This window comes from Jaculus jaculus, chromosome 19 (genome assembly GCF_020740685.1).
Source record: "Jaculus jaculus isolate mJacJac1 chromosome 19, mJacJac1.mat.Y.cur, whole genome shotgun sequence".
In the NCBI taxonomy this organism is placed as follows: domain Eukaryota; kingdom Metazoa; phylum Chordata; class Mammalia; order Rodentia; family Dipodidae; genus Jaculus; species Jaculus jaculus.
The window spans coordinates 59,896,017-59,918,303 of record NC_059120.1 but is presented as its reverse complement, the minus strand read 5'-3'; the positions used below and the strand labels follow the sequence as shown (position 1 = coordinate 59,918,303).

General features: G+C 53.9%; 1 protein-coding gene across 1 annotated transcript; it reads left to right on the top strand.

The window, feature by feature from the left end:
- The first annotated feature begins 14,205 nt into the window (after positions 1-14,205).
- Crabp2 (cellular retinoic acid binding protein 2) lies at positions 14,206-19,417 on the top strand. Its single transcript, XM_004667287.2, has 4 exons — positions 14,206-14,388; positions 17,947-18,125; positions 18,297-18,413; positions 19,057-19,417. Exons 1-4 carry the CDS (start codon positions 14,319-14,321, stop codon positions 19,105-19,107), a joined length of 417 nt encoding a protein of 138 aa, XP_004667344.1. The 5' UTR covers positions 14,206-14,318; the 3' UTR covers positions 19,108-19,417.
- Positions 19,418-22,287: the final 2,870 nt, after the last annotated feature.

Genomic DNA, 22,287 nt, shown 5'->3' with positions numbered 1-22,287 from the left:
GCAAACTCCTTAACTGCTGAGCCATCTCTCCAGCCCAAGAGCTCAGTTCTTAACGAAACCTGGAAGGCAACAGAACCTCTCACATGTTTAACTTGGAAATCAACTTTTCTAAGAAAAAGTTTCAAGCCGTACATGGTGGCGCATGCCTTTAATCCTAACACTCGGGAGGCAGGTGAAGGGTTGTCATGAGTTCAAGGCCACCTTGAGAGTATGTAGTGAATTCCAGGTCAGCCTGGGCTAGAGTGAGACCTACCTCAGAAAACAAAAACAGTCTCTTACCTAGAGTAATGGAGGATTTATGTAATTTAGGTTCTGCTTGGTAGCTGTTTAAAAGGAATTCACGCTGGGTGTGATGGCACATACCTTTAATTGCAGCCAGCACTTGGGAGGTAGAGGTAGGAGGATCACTGTGAGTTCCAAACTGCGACCCCCCCCCAATAAATAAATAAATTCATATTGGTTCTCACTCAGGGTCCTTGCTGGTTGGGTTTGGGCAAGAAGCTCTGACCAGGCATGAAGAGGTTTTCTTTCTTTTCTTTTTTTTTTTTTTGCATGTAAAATATGTTATTGTTCTTTACTATAAAATTTTATTTATTTATTTATTTATTTGAGAGCGACAGACACAGAGAGAAAGACAGAGGGAGAGAGAGAGAATGGGCGCGCCAGGGCTTCCAGCCTCTGCAAACGAACTCCAGACGCGTGTGCCCCATTGTGCATCTGGCTAACGTGGGACCTGGGGAACCGAGCCTCGAACTGGGTCCTTAGGCTTCACAGGCAAGCGCTTAACCGCTAAGCCATCTCTCCAGCCCTGTTATTGTTCTTTAAAAGGGTTCACGGTTTGGTTTTAAATCAGGCTGCACACCATGAAGAGGTTTTCTAATACAAAGAAACGCTCTGCTGCAACTGCAAAGAAAGGTCTGTGAGGATTATGCCAAACATTTCTCTAAAACCTTTAGGAGGTTTCTCAAGAGGCTTAGGAGACAAGCATTCTGGGATCATGTTGCCTTATGAACCTCAAGACCCTGGTGCCAAGGCTCCAGGTCATCACTTGACTCGGTGACAGGGATTGGAGCTGGCAACAGAAAGGAAATACTGTACTGGAATTAAGACCCTGACCCAAGTTGAAATTCAGATGGGCACCTGTGAATCCCAGGTGTAATGCATCCGTGCTGGCACCTAAGCACCCTTTTGTCACTTATTTGTGACAAGCCGACTTTGCTTCTCGGAATCTCCATGATTCTGGTATTGAAATGCTGGGGTCATTTTCGAACTGCAGTGTCTTTAAGGGGCGGTTCCTGTAGTGGTAACGGCTGCAGGTCCCACTGTCAGGTGCTTCTGAGTGCCCATCGCTCCTAAGCTTCTGCATACGTGCTTGCTGGTGAACTGTTTCTGGGACTGGGCTGCCCTGTGACGTGGATTCAAAGGCAGTTTACCCTGTGTATTATTGTGACATCCAGACAACTTGTCTCAGGAGACAGTTCTTTTTTTTTTTTTCTTCCAAATTTTTATTAACAACTTCCATGATTATAAAAAATACCCCATGGTAATACCCTCCCTCCTCCCACTTTCCCCTTTGAAACTCCATTCTCCATCATATCCCCTTCCTTTTTAATTTTGATGTCATGATCTTTTCCTCCTATTATGATGGTCTTGTGCAGGTAGTGTCAGGCACTGTGAGGCCATGGATATCCAGGCCATTTTGTGTCTGGAGGGAGCATGTTGTATGGAGTCCTACCCTTCCTTTGGCTCTTAAATTCTTTCCGCCACCTCTTCCACGTTAGACCCTGAGCCTTGGAAGGTGTGATAGAGATATTGCAGTACTGAGCACTGTGGTCATTTCTTTCCATCACCATGATACCTTCTGAGTCATCCCAAGGTCACTGCCATCTTAAAAGAGAAGATTCTCTGCCAAAAGTGAGAGTAGCATTAATAAGAGGGTATGAACATTAACAGGTACAGGATACAGTTCTGTTTTTCAAACTGAGTGATATTTTACTCCAAGGAATATTCACTGTTATCCTCAGAAGGTCCACTTGGAGTGTTCCGCATCTCAGAAGACAGTATGGTGCACAGCAGTTTATGCTGATGATGGAATAAACGGGGGTGCTGGGGAGATGTCTCAGCTTACCTGCAAAGCCTGACTGCCAGGATTTAATTCCCCAGTACCCACATAAGGCCAGATGCACAGTGGCACATGTGTTTGGAATTCATCTACACTGGCAGTAGACCCTAGCACGCTCCCAAATAAATAAAGTGGTGTATTTATTTGCACGTGTATGTGCAAAGGGGCATGCCAGGGCAGTCTTCCAGAGTGCCATGGCTTACATGGGTGGCCTGGGAATTGAACCTGGGCCAGCAGACTTTGCAAGCAAATGCCCTTAACCACTGAACCATCCTCTTAGCATCCCAAGAATTGTTTTTTAATATTTTTATTTATTTTCAGAGAAAGAATGGGCATATCAAGGCCTCTTGCCACTGCAAATGAATTCCAGATGCATGTACCACACTGTGCATCTGGCTTTATAAGGGTACTGAGAAATCAAACCCAGGAAGTCAGCCCTTGCAAGCAAACACCTTTAGCCACTGAGCCATCTCTCCAGCTTCCAACTATATTTTTTTGTTGATGTTTTTTGAGATAGGGTCTCACTCTAGCCCAGGCTGACCTGGAATTCATGATGTAATCTCAGGCTGGGTAGATCAGGTAACTGCTCGGCAAAGTGAAGAGACCTGGGGTTAGAAACTAAGGCTCAGAGATAACAGTGGGAGACCAGGCAATGGTGCTGCACATGAGTAATCCCAGCACTCAGGAGGTAGAGGCAGGAGGATACCCTTAAGTTCAAGGCCAGTTTGAGCTATATGGCAAGTTCTAGACCAGCTAGCACTGCATAGTTAGACCCTGTCTCGAAAAGCCAGGCTTGGTGGCGCAGGCTTTAATCCCAGCACTTGGGAGGCAGAGGTAGGAGGATCACTGAGTTCAAGGGCACCTTGAGACATAGTGAATTCCAGGCTAGCCTGAGCTAGAGTGAGACCCTACCTGGGGGTGGGGGGGCCGGAGGGAAGGGCTGGAGAGATGGCTCAGTGGTTAAGGTGCTTGTCTGCTTAAGGAGTAGGTTCTATTTCCCAGTACCTACATAAAGTAAATTATACAAAGTGGCACATGCATCTGGAGTTGTTTGCAGTGGCTGGAGGCCCTGGCAGAACCATTCTCTCTATCTCTCTTCTATCTCTCTCTGCTTGTAAATAAATAAAAGTCCATAAAAAGAAATGACAATGGGCTGGAGAGGTGGCTTAGTGGCTAACTGTATGAGAATTTGAAGGGGCCTGAAACTCCTTGAGTTTAATTTCCTCGCACCACATAAACAGCTGGGCATGGCCAGTAGCCCCAATCCTGTGGGGAGCAGAGACCAGAGAACCACTGGGGCTTGTGGAAAATATAACAGGAGGGGAGCATCCAGTGGTGGCTGACGCCTATAATCCCAGCACTAGGATGGTAGGATTGCCATGAGTTTGCGGCCAGCCTGGGCTACATAGTGAGATCCAGGTAAATTTGCCTCAAAAAGAAAAAGGAGAGCCGGGTGTGGTGGCGCACACCTTTAATCCCAGCACTTGGGAGGCAAAGGTAGGAGGATCGCTGTGAGTTTGAGGCCACCCTGAGACTCCATAATGAATTCCAGGTCAGCCTGGGCTGGAATGAGACCCTACCTTGAAAAACCAAAAAAAATGTTGGGTTGGGCATGGTGGCGCACGCCTTTAATCCTAGCACTTGGGAGGCAGAGGTAGGAGGACTGTTGTGAGTTCAAGGCCACCCGGAGACTCCATAGTGAACTCCAGGTCAGCCTGGGCGGCTAGAGTGAGACCCTACCTCAAAAAAAATTGGGATGGGTATGGTGGCGCACGCCTTTAATCCCAGCACTTAGGAGGCAGAGGTAGGAGGACTGTCGTGAGCTCAAGGCCACCCTGAGAATACATAGTAAATTCCAGGTCAGCCTCGGCTAGAGCAAGACCCTACCTAGAAAAAAGTCGGGCTGGAGTGGAGATATGGCTTAGTAGTTAAGGCGTTTGCCTGCACAGCCAAAGGACCTTGGTTCGACTCTCCAGGACTCATGTAAGCCAGATGCACAACGTGGCACCTGCGTATGGAGTTCTTTTGCAGTGGCTGGAGGCCCTGGTGCACCCATTTTCTCTCTGTCTTTCTCAGACGGAAGGAAGAAAGAAAGAAAGAAAGAAAGAAAGAAAGAAAGAAAGAAAGAAAGAAAGAAAGAAAGAAAGAAAGACGGACGGACGGAAGGAAAGCCAAGCGTGGTGGCACATGCCATTAATCCCAGCATTTGGGAGGCAGAGGTAGGAGGATCACCTTAAGTTCAAGGCCACCCTGAGACTACATAGTGAATTCCAAGTTAGCCTGAGCTAGAGTGAAACCCTACCTCGAAAAAAAGTCTGTTAGTTACAGTAATTAGGTGCCCCTCCTCTGGTCACTCTATGATGCTCAAACTGCAAATACCTAACTAAATTGGGTTGGACAGTAAACTGAAGGTACCAGCATTGGTGGCACAAACTTGTAATCTTAGCTATTCCGGAGGCAGAGGCAGAGGCAGGAGGCTTAGCAAGTTCAAGGACTACATTGGCTGGGGAGGGGGACAGGGTTGTAAATTGGAGGGGAGGGAGGAGAGAAGTTGGAATGTAGACTTTCTTAGTTGAGGATCACCTCCCAGGGGAGTAGATGAGCGTCACTGCTGTTGTGAGAGATCTGAAGATGCCTAGAGGTGTGAAGGGGGATAAGAAGCCATAGATTGTTTCTAGAAAAATTTCAGTGTCAGGGATGAGATACCTTCCAGTGGGTTGTTGGCCAGGGAGGTCCCTGATGCCTCCAAAATATTACAGGCCATTTCCAAGGCTCTTGGTTTCCCACGAAAAATAGACAGTAAGACCCTATTGCTGAAGACTCTACATTCCTGAGCTGCAAAGTCACTGAGAAATCAAGCTGGAGCTGAGCTGAAAACCTCCTCCCTATGGGCCAGCTGACAGAAAGCTGGAAGAAGCTACACTGCATGCAGCCCTATGGGAGAGAGAAGTCATCAGCAAAGATAAATCAGAGTGGACACTGTAAGCCTTAAGATTGGTGCAATAGCTGGGCGTGGTGGCACATGCCTTTAATCCCAGTACTTGGGAGGCAGAAGTAGAAAGATCACTGTGAGTTTGAGACCACCCTGAGACTACATAGTGAATCCCAGGTCAGCCTGGCCTAGAGAGCAAAACCCTATCTCAAAAAAGAAAAAAAAAAAGCCAGGCATAGTAGCACATGCCTTTAATCCCAGCACTCAGGAGGCAGAGGTAGGAGGACTGCCTTGAGTACGAGGCCACCCTGAGAATACAGAGTGAATTCCAGGTCAGCCTGGGCTAGAGTGAGACCTTACCTTGAAAAACAACAACAACAAAAAGGATTGGTACAATAGTGGCAATGTCAGTTGTGGAGAAACCAATCACTCTCTAATTGGACTGAAGGCCCACTCCATGGGAGGGAATACATGCCTGGAACTGAAAACCTAGTCAAAAGCCTTTGGCGAGGGAGGTCATGAGCCCTGGGGCAGTAATGCCTACTGTTGTCTGGCTAAATGCATATATTATGCTCACCAAACTTCCCAGTAAGCACTTTTCTTAATGTTCATACCCATATATTAACGCTACCCTCACTTTTGGTTAGAGAAGCTTCTCTTTTCAGATGGTGATGACCACTAGGATGACCCACAAGGCAACATAGTGCTGAGAAGACGTGACAGTGGAGTGTTCAGCACTGAAACATCTCTATCACACCTTCCAAGACTCAGGGTCTATTTCAGAAGAGGTGGTGGAAAGAATGTAAGAACCAGCCTGACCTACAGTGAGACCCTACCTCAAAAATAAAGTAAAATAAAATAAAATGTGAGAACCAAAGGAAAGGTAGGACTGTTTACAATGCACTCTTTCAGACACAAAATGGCCTGGATATCCATTACTTCACAGTGCCTGGCACTACCTACACAAGACCCTCATAATAGAAAGAAAAGATGATGACATCAAAATTAAAGAGAAGCTAGGAGTGGTGGTGCACGCCTTTAATCCCAACACTCAGGAGGCACAGATAGGAGGGCCACTGTGAGTTCGAGGCCAGCCTGAGACCACAGAGTGAATTCCAGGTTGGCTTGGGGTACAGTGAAACCCTATCTTGGAAAAAAAATAGGGCTGGAGGGATGGCTTAGCAGTTAAGGCACTTGCCTGCAAAGCCAACTGACTCAGGTTTGATTTCCCAGGACCCATGTTAGGCAGATGCACAAAGGGGCACATGAGTCGAGTTCTTTTGTGGTGGCTGGAGGCCCTGGTGTGCCCATTCTCTCTCTCTCACTCTCTGTCAAATAAATAAATAAATAAATAAATAAATAAATAAATAAATAAATAAATAAAGTATTAAAAATTTAAAGGGCTGGAGAGATGGCTTAGCGGTTAAGCGCTTGCCTGTGAAGCCTAAGAACCCCGGTTCAAGGCTCGATGCCCCAGGACCCATGTTAGCCAGATGCACAAAGGGGGGCACACATCTGGAGTTCGTTTGCAGTGGCTGGAAGCCCTGGTATGCCCATATTCCACCACCACCCCCGTCACTCTCAAATAAATAAATAAAAATGAACAAAAAAAATTAAAGACAGTCTAATTGAGAGAGGGAGGGGATATGATGGAGGGTGATTTGTGAGGGGGGAAGTAAAGGAGGGGAGGGCATTATCATGGTTTATTATCTATAATTATGGAATCTGTCAAGACAAAAAGTTGCTGTTTGTTTGTGTTTTGTTTTTCAAGATAGGGTCTCACTCTATCCCAGGGTGACCTGGAATTCACTTTGTAGTCTCAGGGTGGCTTCAAACTCACTGTGATCCTCTTGCTTCTGCCTTCCAAGTGCTGGGATTAAAGGCATGCACCACCTTGCCCAGCTCTAAGAAAAAAGTTTTAAAGGGCTGCAGAGATGGCTTAGCAGTTAAGGTGCTTGCCTCTGAAGCCTGAGGACTCATGTTCAAGTTTCCAGGTCCCAAATAACCCAGACACAGAAATGATGCAAGTACACAAGGTCTCACACGTGCACAAGGGGGTGCACATGTCTAGAGTTCGATTGCAGTGGCTGGAGGCCCTGGTGTGCCAATTCATTCTCTCTCACTAAAAAAACAAAATTAAAGGTAGGAGGAGCCAAGTGTGGAGACACACATCTTTAGTCCCAGCACTTGGGAGGCAGAGGTAGGAGGATGTCATGAGTTTGAGGCCACCCTGAGACCACATAGTGAATTGCAAGTCAGCCTGGGCTGGAGTGAAACCCTACCTCAAAAAAAAAAAAAAAAATGGTAGCAGGATCACCGTGAATTTGAGGCCATCTTGAGACTACATAGTGTGAATTCCAGGTCAGCAAGACCCTGCCTCAAAAAAGAAAATAATAATAATAATAATAATAATAATAATAATAATAATAATAATAGCTTTAAAAAGGGGGGAATACATGCACATACACTCCCTCATATAATATTGCATGGACTGTCTACACAAACCTCTTTAAGGAGATGCCCTTGAGCAGAGACCTGAAAGACGTGAGGAAGCAAGCCATGTGAATATCCGAAGGAAGACTGCTGCAGATGCATGAGCCCGGCTTGGGATTATAAGAGAGCCTTCCGTGCAAGTCCTCATAGGGTTTGGGATTTTAGCCAGGCATGGGGACACATGCCTTTAATCCCAGCACCAGGGAGGCAGAGGTAGGAGGGTCGCTGGGAGTTGGAGGCCACCCTGAGATGACCCAGTGAATTCCAGGTTAGCCTGGGACCCTACCTCAAAAAAAATGTCTTTCTCTCCTAGGACAGTGCTTGTGACCCTGGCTTGATCTGTCAGGACACCCACTGAGCATAATGCATACTCCAAGGCTCTGTACTTCCTTGCACCCTATGGAATTCTGCTGGGTCACTTCTTTGGAAAGAGTCCCTGAGAAGGTTCCAGATCATAGCTGAAGAGGAAGGAGAGAGAGAGAGACTGTCCTATCCTGGTTGCCGTACCCAGAGAATCCAGCCTGATTGCCCCAGACTTGGCTGGTGGCAGAGTGGCTAACTCTTGAGAAGAGCTTCTGAAGGGTGGGCAAGCGGTGCTGGGGGAGACAAAAGGCTAGGGTGCCCATCCCAGCAGGGGAAGGCTTTGCTGTCGGCACATGTATACTTTTCACTCTTTGGAACTGCCTTCTCTCAATTGGGAACCAGGGAACCAATTCCCTGGGAAGCTTGGGGGCTGGGGGCTTCATAAGGCAACATGGCCCACACAGACCACAAATGCCCCCAAGCAGCTGGAAAGGCGCTCTGGGAGTCCTGGCCCCAGGTCAGCTCTGGGAGGAGAAAAAGTGTCCACTGGATCCAGACCTTCAGGAAACCTGGTTAGGCTTCCAGGTCCCAAGCACTGAGCTTTGGTCATGGGGCAGCTGGCAGCCGTGACAGCCAGGAACTGCTGGCCTCTTTGGTCCCCTAGGGATGTGTTTCTGCCATTCCCCATGTTCCGACGCTCCCACCGATCAATGGTAGAGGAGTGGTGGGGGGGAGAAGTTAAGGGTTTTGTCTGGGCAGTGTACATTCTCAGTTCTGTGCCCTCTGATGCCCAGGCAGGCTGGAAGCCCTGGGAGACAACAGAATAGGCTAGGGCGGTGGGTGGCAGTGGGGGCCAGAGGTTGTTCAGTTTCTTTTCTTCGACAACATTCTCCAGAGCTGGTGGTACCCAAAGAGGAAGGAAATCCGAGCTTCCCACCTCACACATCTTCCCGTTCCAGCCGTGCTACCCAGAGCAGTCCTTCGTGTCTAGTCAGTCTTCCTTCGCTCCCCTCCCACCTGCCCACCCATCAGCTCTTTAGTCCTGCTAGGCGGAGGGGTGGGAGTGGGGGTCATGGGAAGGACAAGGCCTTGAGCAGCTAAGGGATCCGATTCTGAGCTCTGCTATCTGTGCATACCTCTGCCAGCTCTAGATGAAATCTGGGTCCCTGGGACTCTCCCTCCCTCTGCTCAAATCCCCCTGCCCTTCACACCCCTCTGAGAGTCTGCCCACTGGCCCCGAGGCAAAACCTGCCAGGGCCTGCTATGCCGCACCAAGACCCCTGCTGGGGGGTAGGGAAGCTAGTCTTGACTAGTTGACTCCTGGGACTCCAGGGCAACTGAATTCACTGGTTTTCTGTGAGCCAAGTTGGGTGGGAACAAAGCTACTAGGTCTATTGTCTATATTTGGGGTCTTAAGAGAAAGTGGAGGGCCTGGGTATATAGCTCAGTGATGCGATGCCTGCCTAGTGGGCACAAGATCTTGGGTGTGACCTCAGTACCATAACAGCACTGGAGAGGCACAGGTAGGAGGATCGCTGTGAGTTCGAGGCCACCCTGAGACTACACAGTGAGTTCCAGGTCAGCCTGGGCTAGTGTGGGACCCTACCCTGCAAACTTAGGGGGAATGCCAGCAATCCCATTGAGGAGGACCCTCAATGAATGGAGGCAGGGGGGATAGAAATGATGGTACTAACATATGATGTGTCCACACATCTTTCTACTTAAAAAAAAAAAATAAGCCAGGTGTGATGGGGCACGCCTTTGATCCCAGCACTTGGGAGGCAGAGATAGGAGGATCACTGTGAGCTGGAGGCCACCTCAGACTACATAATGAATTCCAGGTCAGCCGGAGCTGAGCTAGAGTGAGTGAGACCCAACCATGGAAAAATAAAAAGAGAGAGAGAGAGAGAGAGAGAGAAGAGGGGAGTGGGGTGGGGAGGGGAGCATGGGTCTACCAAGGAGCCCAGGGAGGAAGAGTCTGCCCAAGCTGGCCCATCACCTCCTCCTGCCTTGCTCCCGGGAACCGCTGTGGGTCTCCCTGTCTCTGGACCGTTCCCTTTCTCTACTCTTTCCTGTCAACTCCGGAATCTGGTTTTCTGGCCTGGTGCTCGCCAGCCTGCAGCCAACCCTCCATCTCTTCTTCCTCTATAAAATCAGTTAACCTCCGTGACTGGGGGAGAGTCCCAGGCCCCAGCGCCTCTATTTCTCACACTCAGAGCGCGGGGCGGGCGGTGCGAGGGAGACGCCTGGCATACCCCAGGCTCAGCGCCCAGAGTTTGAGCCTGCGCTATGGAGAGCTCTGTGTCTTTTCTACAGCTGGCCACTTTCCCCAGGTGCCACGAAACCCTGCTAAGCCTGCCCTGGCTAGACCTAGCCCCTCCTGCTCTGGCTTCTGAGGTGAGAGACCAGTTCAAGGCAGCGGGTGGCAGAGGTTGAAGGGTCCAGCCTGAGGAACCTGACTGTAAAGCCAATCCGAGTTTAACTGCAGGTCACTCTCCATGCAGGGGATTGAGACTCTGGTCGGGACATGTACTCAGCCAGAGCATCCCCACCCCGCCGCCCTAAAGCCTTCCTGGCTCAACCAGCCCAGCCCTGCCCAGCCCTGAGGAAAGCGTTGGCAGCTGGGACTGGGAAAGAGGTGGCAGAGCCAAGAACAACAGAGGCACCGCCTGGGTGCTGCGCGGACCCTCTCTGGGCCTCCCTTTGTCACGCCCAGCCAGGTCCCCTGCAGGTCAGTGCCGGAGAAGACAGCACTTTGACTTTGGGCAGAATTTGCCCTCTCCTTGGCTCCCTTGGGGTCCTGTTGCCTCCCTAGTTCTCAGGGTGTCTCCTCTGCACCCACATGTTCCTGGGGAGCAGGTTGCTTCCTTCCTAGGTCTCTGACCTTGTCTCCCAGCTTACTCTTCCCATAGTTAGGCTCTTTGGGGGAGGGGGCTTCCTCCCCCCAGTCCTGCTGCGGTGGTACTTTCTTTCAGGGCAAATCTGAACCTGGCCTTGGCATGTTTCAAAAGGCTGGGCACCTGAGCTAGCAAGACAAACAACGGTGCCCCAGCGGTGGACCTGGACTGGGAGGGAGGCAGGATGCTGGGTCCAGGGCTGGGCTGCAGGCAGAGTGGATCCTGAGGTTCAGGAGATGGAGGCTCACCAGCCCCTCTTCCGGTCGCAGACCTCCCACCTTCCGTGGAAGCGGCCAGCCCCACCTGGATGGCTTTCCCCGCTTAGTCTGAGTCAACAAACCCGCTGACCCGGCGAGGCAGGCGCTAACGCTTCTGGGTGAGGAGTTCCACCAGCGCTGACCTTGGCAGAGAATCTTCCCGTCCCGGTTGGGGATGAGGGTGGAGACTTCCTTCGTGGCGCTCCCACTCCTCCCCAACGCCGGGCTATGTGCTCTCTTCTCCCCCAGCCAGGGTGCATGGGGAGGAGTGGAGGGGGCAGGAGGGTCTCCCCTCCTCTCCCCAACCCCACACAGCAGCCCCTGACGTGCTCCCATCTACCCCGTGACCCCTGCTGCCATCCCAGCACATCGCCCGCCTGCCCCTCAAAGCCGCACTGCAATGGGACAAAACTCCAGAATGCCCCCCCTTGACTCCTCTTCCTTTGCTCCCCTATTGGCGCCCCCCCCCCCTTGAGCCTCTGCATTCCTAGAGGACTCCCAAGAGGGGTATAATCCAGGCCTTGAGAGAAGGGAAGGGGTCGCCCGGAGCAGATCTGCAGCTGATTTGGTAATAATGGAAAGGCCAAAGGCACCAGGAAATTCCTCTCCTTATTGATCCCAGCGGGAAATTAAAGCCAGTCATGGGGCGCTGTGTGGCTTGCTGGATGCAGCCCCTCCCCACCAGCTGGCTCCAGGGCCTCAGCCCCTAGACTCCCCATCCATCTCTGCTAGCCCCCTCTCCCACGCTCCCCCAGCCCTGTTATCTCCTCTCCCTCAGTTTCCCCCCTTCCACCAGCATCTCCCCTAAACGCCTCCCTGCCTGCTGCTTCTCTGGGGCAGAGGCCGAGACCTGCGGGCCTCAGCCAGTCAGCAGCCGGCTGACACTTACCCCTCCCGCGTGAGTCCGGAGGGGTTCAGGGGCTGGAGCTCCGGCCCTGCGCTGCCAAACCGCAGACACATCTGGAAAGAATTCCCTCCCAGCCCCACTTCCCTTTGTCTTGCTTAGGTTTGTTTGGGAATCCTGGCCAGTTGCTGGTGAGGGAGTGGAGGGTGAAAGGAGGGGAGTGGGCTAGGCCTCCCGACACCCACCCCAGGGAACCCCTCCAGGGCTCCATGCTCTGTGGGGCGAGTGGTCCCCCCTGCTTCCCAGATGGCCTCCCTCCTCATCCCCATAATTCATCCCTGATGTGAGGTGCTAACACCCTTCCTCTTGGCTCAGACTGGTGGGGGAGAGACAGGACTTGCCTTTTTCTTTTTTATTTCTTTCCGTGTGTGTGTGTGTGTGTGTGTGTGTGTCTGGTCATCGCAAATGAATGTCTGGCTTTACGTGTGGCTGGGGAATTGAACCCTGGCGGCAGGCTTTGCAGGCAAGCGTCTTGAACCGCTGAGCCATCTCCCCAGGCCCCTGCCCTTTTCTTTTGCAGGAGGTGTGTGGGGGGGGTGCCACCTGAGCAAGAGACTGGACTGTTTTGCGGGGGTGGGACGTGGGGGGGGGGGGCTGGAGGGAGCTCCAGGGGCCTGGGGTCGGCTGGAGATGAACACGGCGGCCTGGGGGGAGAGGTGAGGGCGTCGGGGAAAGAAAGAAAGCAGAGGCTGGTTTCCGCCTGTTCCCTCCTCCCACCTCTAACTCATCCCTCTGTCGTCGCGGAGCCGGATTGCAGAGAACCTAATCCCTCCCTGTACCTACAGCGACGCCGAGGAGGAGTCGGGAGCGCAGCCGCTCGGGGAGTGGGGGTGGGGGGACTCCTCTGCTCCCCACCTTGGCGGTTTGCAGGGGAGCCCTGTTTCCCAAGTCTCCACATCCCAAGTTCAGCTCCCACGCGGAAACTGTCTCCCTAGAGCCCGGGCCCGAGCGTCCTGCTCTCTCCTTCGTGGGGCGGGTCTGGAAGTCCTTTCACCTTTGTTTTAATCCCTATCCGCTCAGGCCCGGACTCCCCTGGCCTCGGGGTACCCCGCAGCCCCTCTCCATGCTCCCAGCGATGGTGGGATGCCAAAGGCCGCCGGACCGTCCCGGGTCCTCAGGGTCGGAGCCAAGCAGGGACCTGGATAGGAACCTTGTGGGGGGCTTCTCGTCCCCACCCCACCCCCGAAGGCGCAGGGGGGCGGGTTCCCAGCGGCGCCGGGAGGGGGCGCCGGCGCAGGACCCCCGGGGCGCTCCCGCACCGTGGGGAGTGACTTCCGGCCTCGGGTCTCCCCCCACCCCGCGCATCTCCACGGGCCTCCCCCGGTCCCTTCTGCGCCTCCATCTCCCGTCCTTCCCACTCGGGGAGGCCTCCCTGAATGCCGGGCGCCACCCCCTCCTTAGATCTCCTGCTAAGGGGCCTCCTCTCCTTCCACCGGAGTGACAACTCAAGACGGGGACACCTGAGACCCTGCTCCACCCCCTTCCCGCGCACCCCGCCTGCCCTCGACCCAGGTGGCAGCGCGGCGCGCCCGGGCGCGGCTTCTGCGATCGCCTCCCCCACCCCGCCCCCTCCCCGGGGCCCCGGGAGTCTAGCAAGAGAGTCGTGTCAAGTGACTGGCTGTGACCCCTGCCCCTCCAGCCTCGTGCCTGGGGCTCCCGCTTAACCCCTCAGTGTCCACCCGGTGCCCGGACAGAAGCGAGTTGCTTTGCGCTCACATCAGTCACCAGCCGCACGCACGACTCGAGCCCAGAGCCCGGCCGGAGCTGGACCCCAGGGTGGGGGACGCGGCACCCTGGCCTTAGTCTCAGCCATTTATTCTAGAAGGGGGCTCTGTGGCCTCTCCCGCGAGAGAGCACGTCACTGTGCCGCTGGATCCAGAGCAAGCCAGTGAGGGCCCACTGGGCTGCCCGTTTCCAATCCCCAGCTCCGGCTCGAGATCTGGGGGGATGAGAGTTCACTCTCGCCTTGGGTTGCGGGGTGAACTGAGTCTGGACCACTGAGTAGGGAACTGATGGAACGTGACTCTGGCTCCCGCCAGGAGTACCTCCCCATCCACCTACTGGCTAGGGAGGATGCTATCTTGGTGCCCCCCCCCCCCCCGCGAGAACCCTCGATCCACCCGCAGGACTAGGAACAGTTGGGGTGGTGGGGTGGCCCCAGGGTCTCAGGGCCCCCAGGTGGGGTGGAGGGAGGGCCGGGGGCGGAGCGGGGCCCGCCTCTCTCCCCGGGCCGGGGCGGGCTGGGCCGCCTATAAAAGCGCCTCGTTCTGGCGCCCCGCCACTTTGCGCTTGCCTCCGACTCGCCTAGGTTTCCCAGTAGCAGGATCCCACAAAGGCGGCAGCCGGGCGGCTTTGGAGCAGACGGCTAGGCATCCCGTGCTCCAGCGGAGGACCTGAACGTGTCGCCACCATGCCCAACTTTTCTGGCAACTGGAAGATCATCCGATCGGAAAACTTCGAGGACTTGCTCAAAGAGCTGGGTAAGGAGGTTTTGGAGCACCCGGGAGGGGCAGGAGGGACCCTGGAGTCCTTGGAGGTACGGAGGGAGGTTAGGACGAGGAAGAAAAGGAGGCGTGCAAGCCCGGCGTGGTGGCGCACGCCTCTCATCCCAGCACTCGGGAGGCAGAGGTAGGAGGATCGCCGTGAGTTCGAGGCAACCCTGAGACAACAGAGTGAGTTCCAGGTTAGCTCTGAGCTACAGTGAGATCCTACCTCGGGAAAAAAAAAAAAATCGCCTGCATCCAAGAAAAAAAAAAGGGGTGGCGTGCTGGGCGTCTGGGTCCCGGGACACTGGGCTTGGACGCCCATATCGTGCTTTCCTCGGCGCGGTCCCCACCAAACCAATGCCAGCTTCATTGGTGACTCAGAGCCCGTGAAGAAGCCACAGGCACGAGGTTGGTCTCGAGAACGCGTGGCTGGGCCATGCGCCTGGACTCCTGACCAGGGCACCTGGCCCGCACGCTTGCCAGCATCCAGGCAGGGAGCCCCTAGGAGGCATTCCAAGCTCCCTCACGGAGCCTCGCTAGTAACCCAATCCCGGCCTAGGGGAGAGGTCCGTTACCCTCCACTACTGGCTCCGCCCACCAGGTGGTCCAGCGCCCTACACCCCTTCGGCACTATCCACTCAGCCCTGCCCGTCCCACCCTCACAGTGAAACAAATATTTTCCTACAGCAAACGGCCCCAGAGTCCTAAAATCGTTCTGGGTAATTATCACTTTCTTAGATTTCAGCAAATGTCTTCGTGTGAAACTCCTTTTCTGAAAGTCTGAGGTTTCTCCCTCCTAGCCAGAGACCAGCTGCTGTGCAGCTGGGTGTGTTAATCAAGGGAGGGGGACACGGAACCCACCGAGGCCGCCCCTCTACGTTTCCCTGCCCATCTTTTGCTGCCCTCCTGGTGTGGGACTGGGCTAGATAGAGGATCTGGGGAATGGAAGAGAGCCAGGACGTGATGCCTGGAGAGAGAGATTAAAGACTCACTCCAGCGAGGGCTGGAGAGATGGCTTAGCAGTTAAGGCGCTTCTCTGCAAAGCCAAAGAACCCAGGTTCGATTCCCCAGTACCCATGTGAAGCCAGATGCAAAAGGTGCTGCATGCAGCTGGAGTTTGCAGTGGCTAGAGAGTGGGCTCATTCAAGTAAAAAAGAGAGAGAGAGAGAAATTTAAAAAAAAAAAAAAAGAAAAGAAAAGGAAAGGAAGACTTGAGTGAGTGAAAAAGCCCCAAAGCACAGCATGCCTTTCGTTTCTCGACTAGGCCGTAGGTGGACTGGGGGACCCATCTAACCGCAATACATACATGACTGCAGTGTTTGCTTGAGACAGGTTCCCAAGTAGCTCAGGGAGACGTCCGACTCCGTCCGTAGCAGAGGGTGATCTTGAACTGATCCTCCTGCCTCCACCTGCCGAGGGCCGGGATTATAGTAGGTATGCGTGGCCAGTGCCATGCCTGACTTTATGCGGAGCTGGGGGTTGAACCAGAGCTTCCCGAATGCCAGGCAAGCCCCTCTACCTTGGGAGTCCTGCAGCGCTCATCCTCTCCCGCAATGCCCTCGCTGGGAAAATCAAGATCAAAGGACAGAAAGTTTCCCTTCAGACAATCTACAGCCTCCTCTACCTCAGCTTACCCTCTGTCAGCTCTGGATCCTGGCTCCCCTCCTTGGTGGTTGAGGTGGTGGCCTCACGCCACCCCCAAACCCCAGCGGGAAAAGAACGAGCTTACAGGGCTGTCTGTCTTCGGGCTGTTTTTCTTGCTTGCAGGGTCTCTCAGAGCCACGTGCCCTCCTCAGGCCCTGCTAGCAGCAAATTGAAAACAGACGGGTTATACAAACACTGCCCTGAGTCAGCCAAGGTTGGCTGAGCCTCGCCGTGCCATCAGCTCCAGGGGCTGGCTGAGGGGAGGTGTCCTCAGCCCCTGCAGACCCCCTCAGCACCTCCAGAAAAGTCCATCTGGTTGGGGAGGCTTAGGTCCCACCATAACATTCAGGGCCCACACAACAGGCCCTTCTGTTGGAAGTGGATGAGTCAGTTTTGGGAACCCAGGGAGGGGTTGGGGTGAGGGCTGTCCTTGGCAGCTTGACCCTCTGTCTCTTGCTGCACCCCTGAAAGGCTCTCTTCTACCCAGCTGAACCAGAGGAGGCATGGGTGGGGTTTAGTGTGGCCCACCCGGGGTGCCCCCACCTGCAGGGCCCCCTGTCCTGGCAAAGGGTTGTTCTCAGCTGTCTGCCCACCTCTCCGTGACTGGGGAGCAGAGAAAGACGGGGGTAAGGGGGCGCAGAGACTCTGCTGTCACAGAGGCGGAGAAGGCCTGGAGGATTCTGGGGCAGGGCACGTGGTTCCTTTTCCTCTCCTCAGGACAGGAGAGGGTTCCCTGGAGGGGACTGTGGGAGCCTTTCAGGAGCACCAGAGAGCGGGCTCTGATTGCAGCTGTTCAAGCCCCAGTTCCAGTTCTGGCTTTCTTTTCTTTCTTTCTTGTTTTCATCAGCATGTATTATATATTAAAGAATAATAGGGCTGGAGAGGTGGCTTAAGAGTTAAGGTGGTTGCCTGTGAAGCCTAAGGACCCAGGTTTGATTCTCCAGGTCCCACGTAAGCCAGATGCACATGGTGGCACATGCTTCTGGAGTTCAGTTGCAGTGTCTGGAGGCCCTGGCGTGCCCATTCCCTTTCTCTCCCTCTCTCTCTATCATCTGTCTCTTTCTCTCCCTCTCTCTGTTTCTAATAAATAAATAAAAATAAATCTTAAAAAAAATTATAAAGCCGGGCGTGGTGGCACACACCTTCAATCCCAGCACTCAGGAGGCAGAAGCAGGAGGATCACGGTGAGTTCAAGGCCACTCTGAGAATACATAGTGAACTCCAGGTCAGCCTGAGCTATAGTGCCACCCTACCGCCTCGTAAACCGCCCCCTCCAAAAAAAAAAAATCATTAATCTCTGCCTTTTGGGTGAGGAGGCTTCCTTTTATCAGCAAATAGGATACCATTTCTGGAAAAAAGTGTGCCTGGCATTGTATATTCTAGATCCAACTGATAACTTCGTAGCTACCATTTCCGGCTTGACAGAGGAGGAGTCTGAGGCTCAGAGAGGTTGGGCCATTTGCCCAGGGTCACCCAGCCTGAAGGCAGGCTGGCTGGGCAGGGGGAAGGCAGCAGCTCCTGTTCTCCTGCTGGGAATCTGCTGGCAGCCTGGGGGAGGGGCAGAGGGAGCACGTGGCCTGCCTGGCAGGGAAGGGCTGGGGCAGGGGCAGAGGCAGGTGGCCCCTGTTTGCCAGGTGTGCCTTGCGGGTGGGCCCCAGCAGATGGGTCTCAAGCTAGGGTGGGTGAGGAGCCAGAGTGCAGGGCAGGGAGCCGCCAGGACGCTTGCTGGGTGGCAGCATGGGGAAAGTGAATTGCTGGGACTTGGGGAACCCTGTGGACAGCTGACTCAACGAGGCGGGGCCGCGGCCTGGGCCTCTCCTCGCCTTCCAGGGCCCCGCGTGGGCCCCCGAGGCGCGGGTGGGCCGCTGCAGCTGGGGAGCAGGGAGTGACGGCCCCCCCTCCCTGCAGGGGTGAATGTGATGTTACGGAAGATCGCGGTGGCCGCCGCCTCCAAACCCGCGGTGGAGATCAAGCAGGAGGGATCCAGTTTCTACATCAAGACCTCCACCACCGTGCGCACCACGGAGATTAACTTCAAGATCGGGGAGGAGTTTGAAGAACAGACTGTAGATGGGAGACCCTGTAAGGTAGGGGACCCCACCGCCCCCCCCACGCCAGACTGTCGCGCCCCCCACTACCCAGATAGAGTCCCCAGTGTCCTCACCCCCCGAGAAGCAGGCTGGAGAGGGCTCGGTGCCTTCTCCCCTCGCTCCACGGCCCCTGGGTGGGCTCGGCTCACGCTCTCTGGTCCTTTTCAGAGCCTGGTGAAATGGGAGGGCGAGAACAAGATGGTGTGTGAGCAGCGGCTGCTGAAGGGGGAGGGCCCCAAGACCTCCTGGACCAGAGAACTGACCAACGATGGAGAGCTGATCCTGGTGAGCCTTCCTGCGCCCCCCCCCCCCATGTAGACCCCGCAGGCTCCAAGCCTTCTCTCCAGGCCCCAGGAAGCAGCAAGTTCAAGAGCACCTCCCGCCCTTCTGATGGAATTGCTTAGAAATGGTGTCCCTTGTCGGGGGCATGGTGACACCCGCCTTTAATCCCCGCACTTGGAAGACAGGGGTAGGAGGAAGGATCGCCATGAGTTCGAGGCCACCCTGAGACTACGTAGTGAGTTCCAGGTCAGCCTGGACTAGAGTGAGACACTACCTGGAAAAACCAAAAGAAAGAAAGAAAGAAAGAAAGAAAGAAAGAAAGGAAGGAAGGAAGGAAGGAAGGAAGGAAGGAAGGAAGGAAGGAAGGAAGGAAGGAAGGAAAAAAACAAAACAAAACAAAACAAAAAAACGGTGTTCCTTCTGTGTGCAGCAGATGTCCATGAAGGGGCGCACAAGTCTCCAGGAGGTTCTCCCTGGCTCAGGGCCGCAGCAGGCTTCTGCTTGATGTCAGCAATGCCTGGGCACTCTGTAACCCTGCCAGTTTGGACCAGGAAGGCCTTAGTTTACATCCATTCAACCCTTGTCCTCCTCCAAAACCAAGGTGTCCAGGCACCTCACTGGCTAACAACTGCTTCTGTCCTTCCAGACCATGACTGCGGATGACGTTGTGTGCACCAGAGTCTACGTCCGGGAGTGAGGCCAAGTCCACCGGATGACTTCTCCCGCGGCCTCTCCCGCCCTCCTGTAGGCTAGCTCGTCCCCCGCCCCAGCACTCCGAGGGTCTCTGCCTCCTTTGCCTCTTCTGTGCGCACAGAGAGGGATGGACTGCCAGACCCAGACCCCTCCGCCACCGCCACTGCCCCTCCCCAGGCCAGCAGTCCCAGCCCCACAACATTAGGGTCCCTCCTTGAGACAAAACCAGTCTCTTTGGTCTCTCCTCTTTGTTCCTGTAGCCTGTATGGCTTAGAATATTTATTTGTTAATTTTATAAAACGTTTTAAAAAGTGGATGTGTTCTGTGGCTGTGTGAGTAGGTGAGTGGCTGGAGCTGAGCAATGGGAGAAGCTCAGCTGACCCCTGCCAGCTCGGACCACCACACCTCCCTTGTGCTCAGTCCATGAGCCGTCCCCTCCATTCTCTCCTCCAGCTTTGGTCCCCTGAGACGGCCCCTAGGTTCAAGGCCACCCTGAGACTACATAGTGAGTTCCAGGTCAGCCTGGCTGACCTCTAGGCTCTGGAGGGTTTACTCCCACCTCTGCCTGTCTCTCTGGTGACCCAGCTTCTTGCTCTTCCAGCGGTCCCCTCTCGAACCCCATTCTGTGGGTGCCCAGGCCGGTCACAGCCTCCCACATGTTGCATGGTGAACCCATCAACCCCCATGGGCTGGCTGGGCTTTCTACCTGGGTCTCTCGGGGAAAGGTCTCTTGTTGGTCAGCACCCGCACCTGCCACCGTCCACCTCCAGAGCTGCCCCACGGCCTTCCAGCGCCAGCTGCCTTGGCTCCCAACCTGCAGCCTCACACTCAGGTGTACCAAGACTCCCCCAGCTCCACCTTGATCTCTCTCCACCTCTCCTCTGCCCCAGGACACTGGCCTAGATCACACCTCAGCACTCACCTGATTTCACACAGCTTCTAACTGCTTTGCCAGTCCAGCTGTCCCACTGTGAGGGCAAGATAATGAGATGAGCACAGGTGAGGGACCAGGGTTCAAATCCCAGTTCTGCCAGTGACAAGTTCTGTGACTTAGCATCTCTGAGCCTTACTTTATTTTATTTATTTATTTATTAGAAATAGAAGATACATTTTTTTTAAATTTTTATTTATTTATTTGAGAGTGACAGACAGAGAGAGAGAGAGGCAGTTAGAGAGAGAGAGAGAGAGAATGGGCGCGCCAGGGCCTCCAGCCAGTGCAAATGAACTCCAGACGCGTGCGCCCCCTTGTGCATCTGGCTAATGTGGGTCCTGGGGAACCGAGCCTCGAACCAGGGTCCTTAGGCTTCACAGGCAAGCGCTTAACCGCTAATCCATCTCTCCAGCCCAGTTTTACTTTTTTTAAAAAAAATATTTATTGGGCTGGAGAGATGGCTTGGCGGTTAAGCGCTTGCCTGTGAAGCCTAAGGACCCCGGTTCGAGGCTCGGTTCCCCAGGTCCCACGTTAGCCAGATGCACAAGGGGGCGCACGCGTCTGGAGTTCGTTTGCAGAGGCTGGAAGCCCTGGCGCGCCCCTTCTCTCTCTCTCCCTCTACCTGTCTTTCTCTCTGTGTCTGTCGCTCTCAAATAAATAAATAAATAATTTAAAAAAAAATATTTATTTATTTGCAAGCAGAGAGAGAGAATGGGTGCGCCAGGGCCTCTAGTCACTGCAAATGAACTCCAGACACATGTGCCACTTTGTGCATATGACTTATGTGGGTCCTGGAGAATGGAGCCTGGCTCCCTTGGCTTTGCTGACAAGCACCTCAACAGCTGAGCCATCTCTCTAGCCCACTTATTTTGTTTATAAAACACAAAATTAGCTGGGCATGATGATGACCCATGCCTTTAGTTCAGCACTCAGAGGCTAAGGTAGGAAGACCACCATGAGTTTATAGCCAGCCTGGATCTACAACGTGAGTTCCAGGTCAGTGTGGGCTACGGTGCGACTTTGCCTTGAAACAAATGAACAAAACCCACACAAGATTGTTGCCAAGCATGGTGGCTCCTGTTTGTAACCCTAGCACTTGGGAGGCAGAGGCAAGAAGGTTAGTATGAGTGCAAGGCAAGCCTGGGCTGCACGGTGAGTTCTGGGCCAGCCTGGCTACAACATGAGCTGTTGTTTCAAAACAGCAAAAACAAGGCCTGGGAGATAGTTGCGTCAGGGAAGTGCTTGCCTTGCAAGCACGAGGGCCTGAGTCTGAGTCCCCGTATTCACCATGGAAAAACCCCGGTGTGGGAGTGTCTGTTTGCAATCCCAGCACTGCGGAGGAAGAGACAGACAGAAGGACCCCTGGGGCTTACCAGCCAGGTGCCTTGCTGCTCCTCAAGCTCCAGGTCATGAGACACACATACAAACATAGGTAGCTGGAGGGATGGCTTAGCAGTTAAGGCATTTGCCTGCAAAGCCAAGGGACCCAGGTTTGATTCCCCAGGACCCATGTTAGCCAGATGCACAAGGGGGCGCATGCATCTGGAGTTCGTTGGCAGTGGTTGGAGGCCCTGGAACGCCCATTCTCTCTCTCTTTCCCTCTCCCTCTTCTCTGTGTAAAATAAATAAAAAAATATTTTAAAAAAGGTAGCTGAGCAAGTACAGTCATGCTCCGGCCTCCGCATTTACCTGCATGCACACAAGCACCAGCACACGCGTGAAAACATCAGGAAATCCAGGCGTGGTGGCACACACCTTTACTCCCTGCTCTGGGGAGGCTGAGGTAGGAGGATCACTGTGGATTCGAGGCCAGCCTAGGGCTACAGAGTGAGTTCCAGGTCAGCCTGGGCCAGAGTGAGACCCTACCTCAGGGGGATGAAAGAAAATAAGGAGAATGGAGCTGGAGAGGCTGCTTGGTGGTTAAGTGTGCACACAACACAAGGTCCGTCCTGAAAACCAGAGACCCTGTCTCAAGAACACAGGCAAGTGACCAAGGGGACATCCAACTTTCTCTTGCCTCCGCAGGTGCACACGTGGGTACTGCTCAGTGTGTAACGGGTGTTCACCACACGCACTAACTGCACACACACAATAGCAATAAAAGTGACCCGGGCTGGGGTATAGCTCAGAGCTAGGACACTTGCCTAGTATGTGTGGCCCTGAGTTCTATCCCCAGCCAAGCAAAAACAAAACTCCAAAAACACATGATGTTTGGCTTATGGGCTAGTAAATTCTAGCAAGTTTTAATCCCAG

Excerpts from the sequence above, each read along its gene's own strand:
- Crabp2 (XM_004667287.2), top strand. The coding sequence starts at position 14,319 with ATGCCCAACTTTTCTGGCAACTGGAAGATCATCCGATCGGAAAACTTC. Across the intron at positions 14,389-17,946 it reads GGACTTGCTCAAAGAGCTGG|GGGTGAATGTGATGTTACGG; the intron begins GTAAGGAGGTTT and ends CCCTCCCTGCAG. Across the intron at positions 18,126-18,296 it reads TAGATGGGAGACCCTGTAAG|AGCCTGGTGAAATGGGAGGG; the intron begins GTAGGGGACCCC and ends GGTCCTTTTCAG.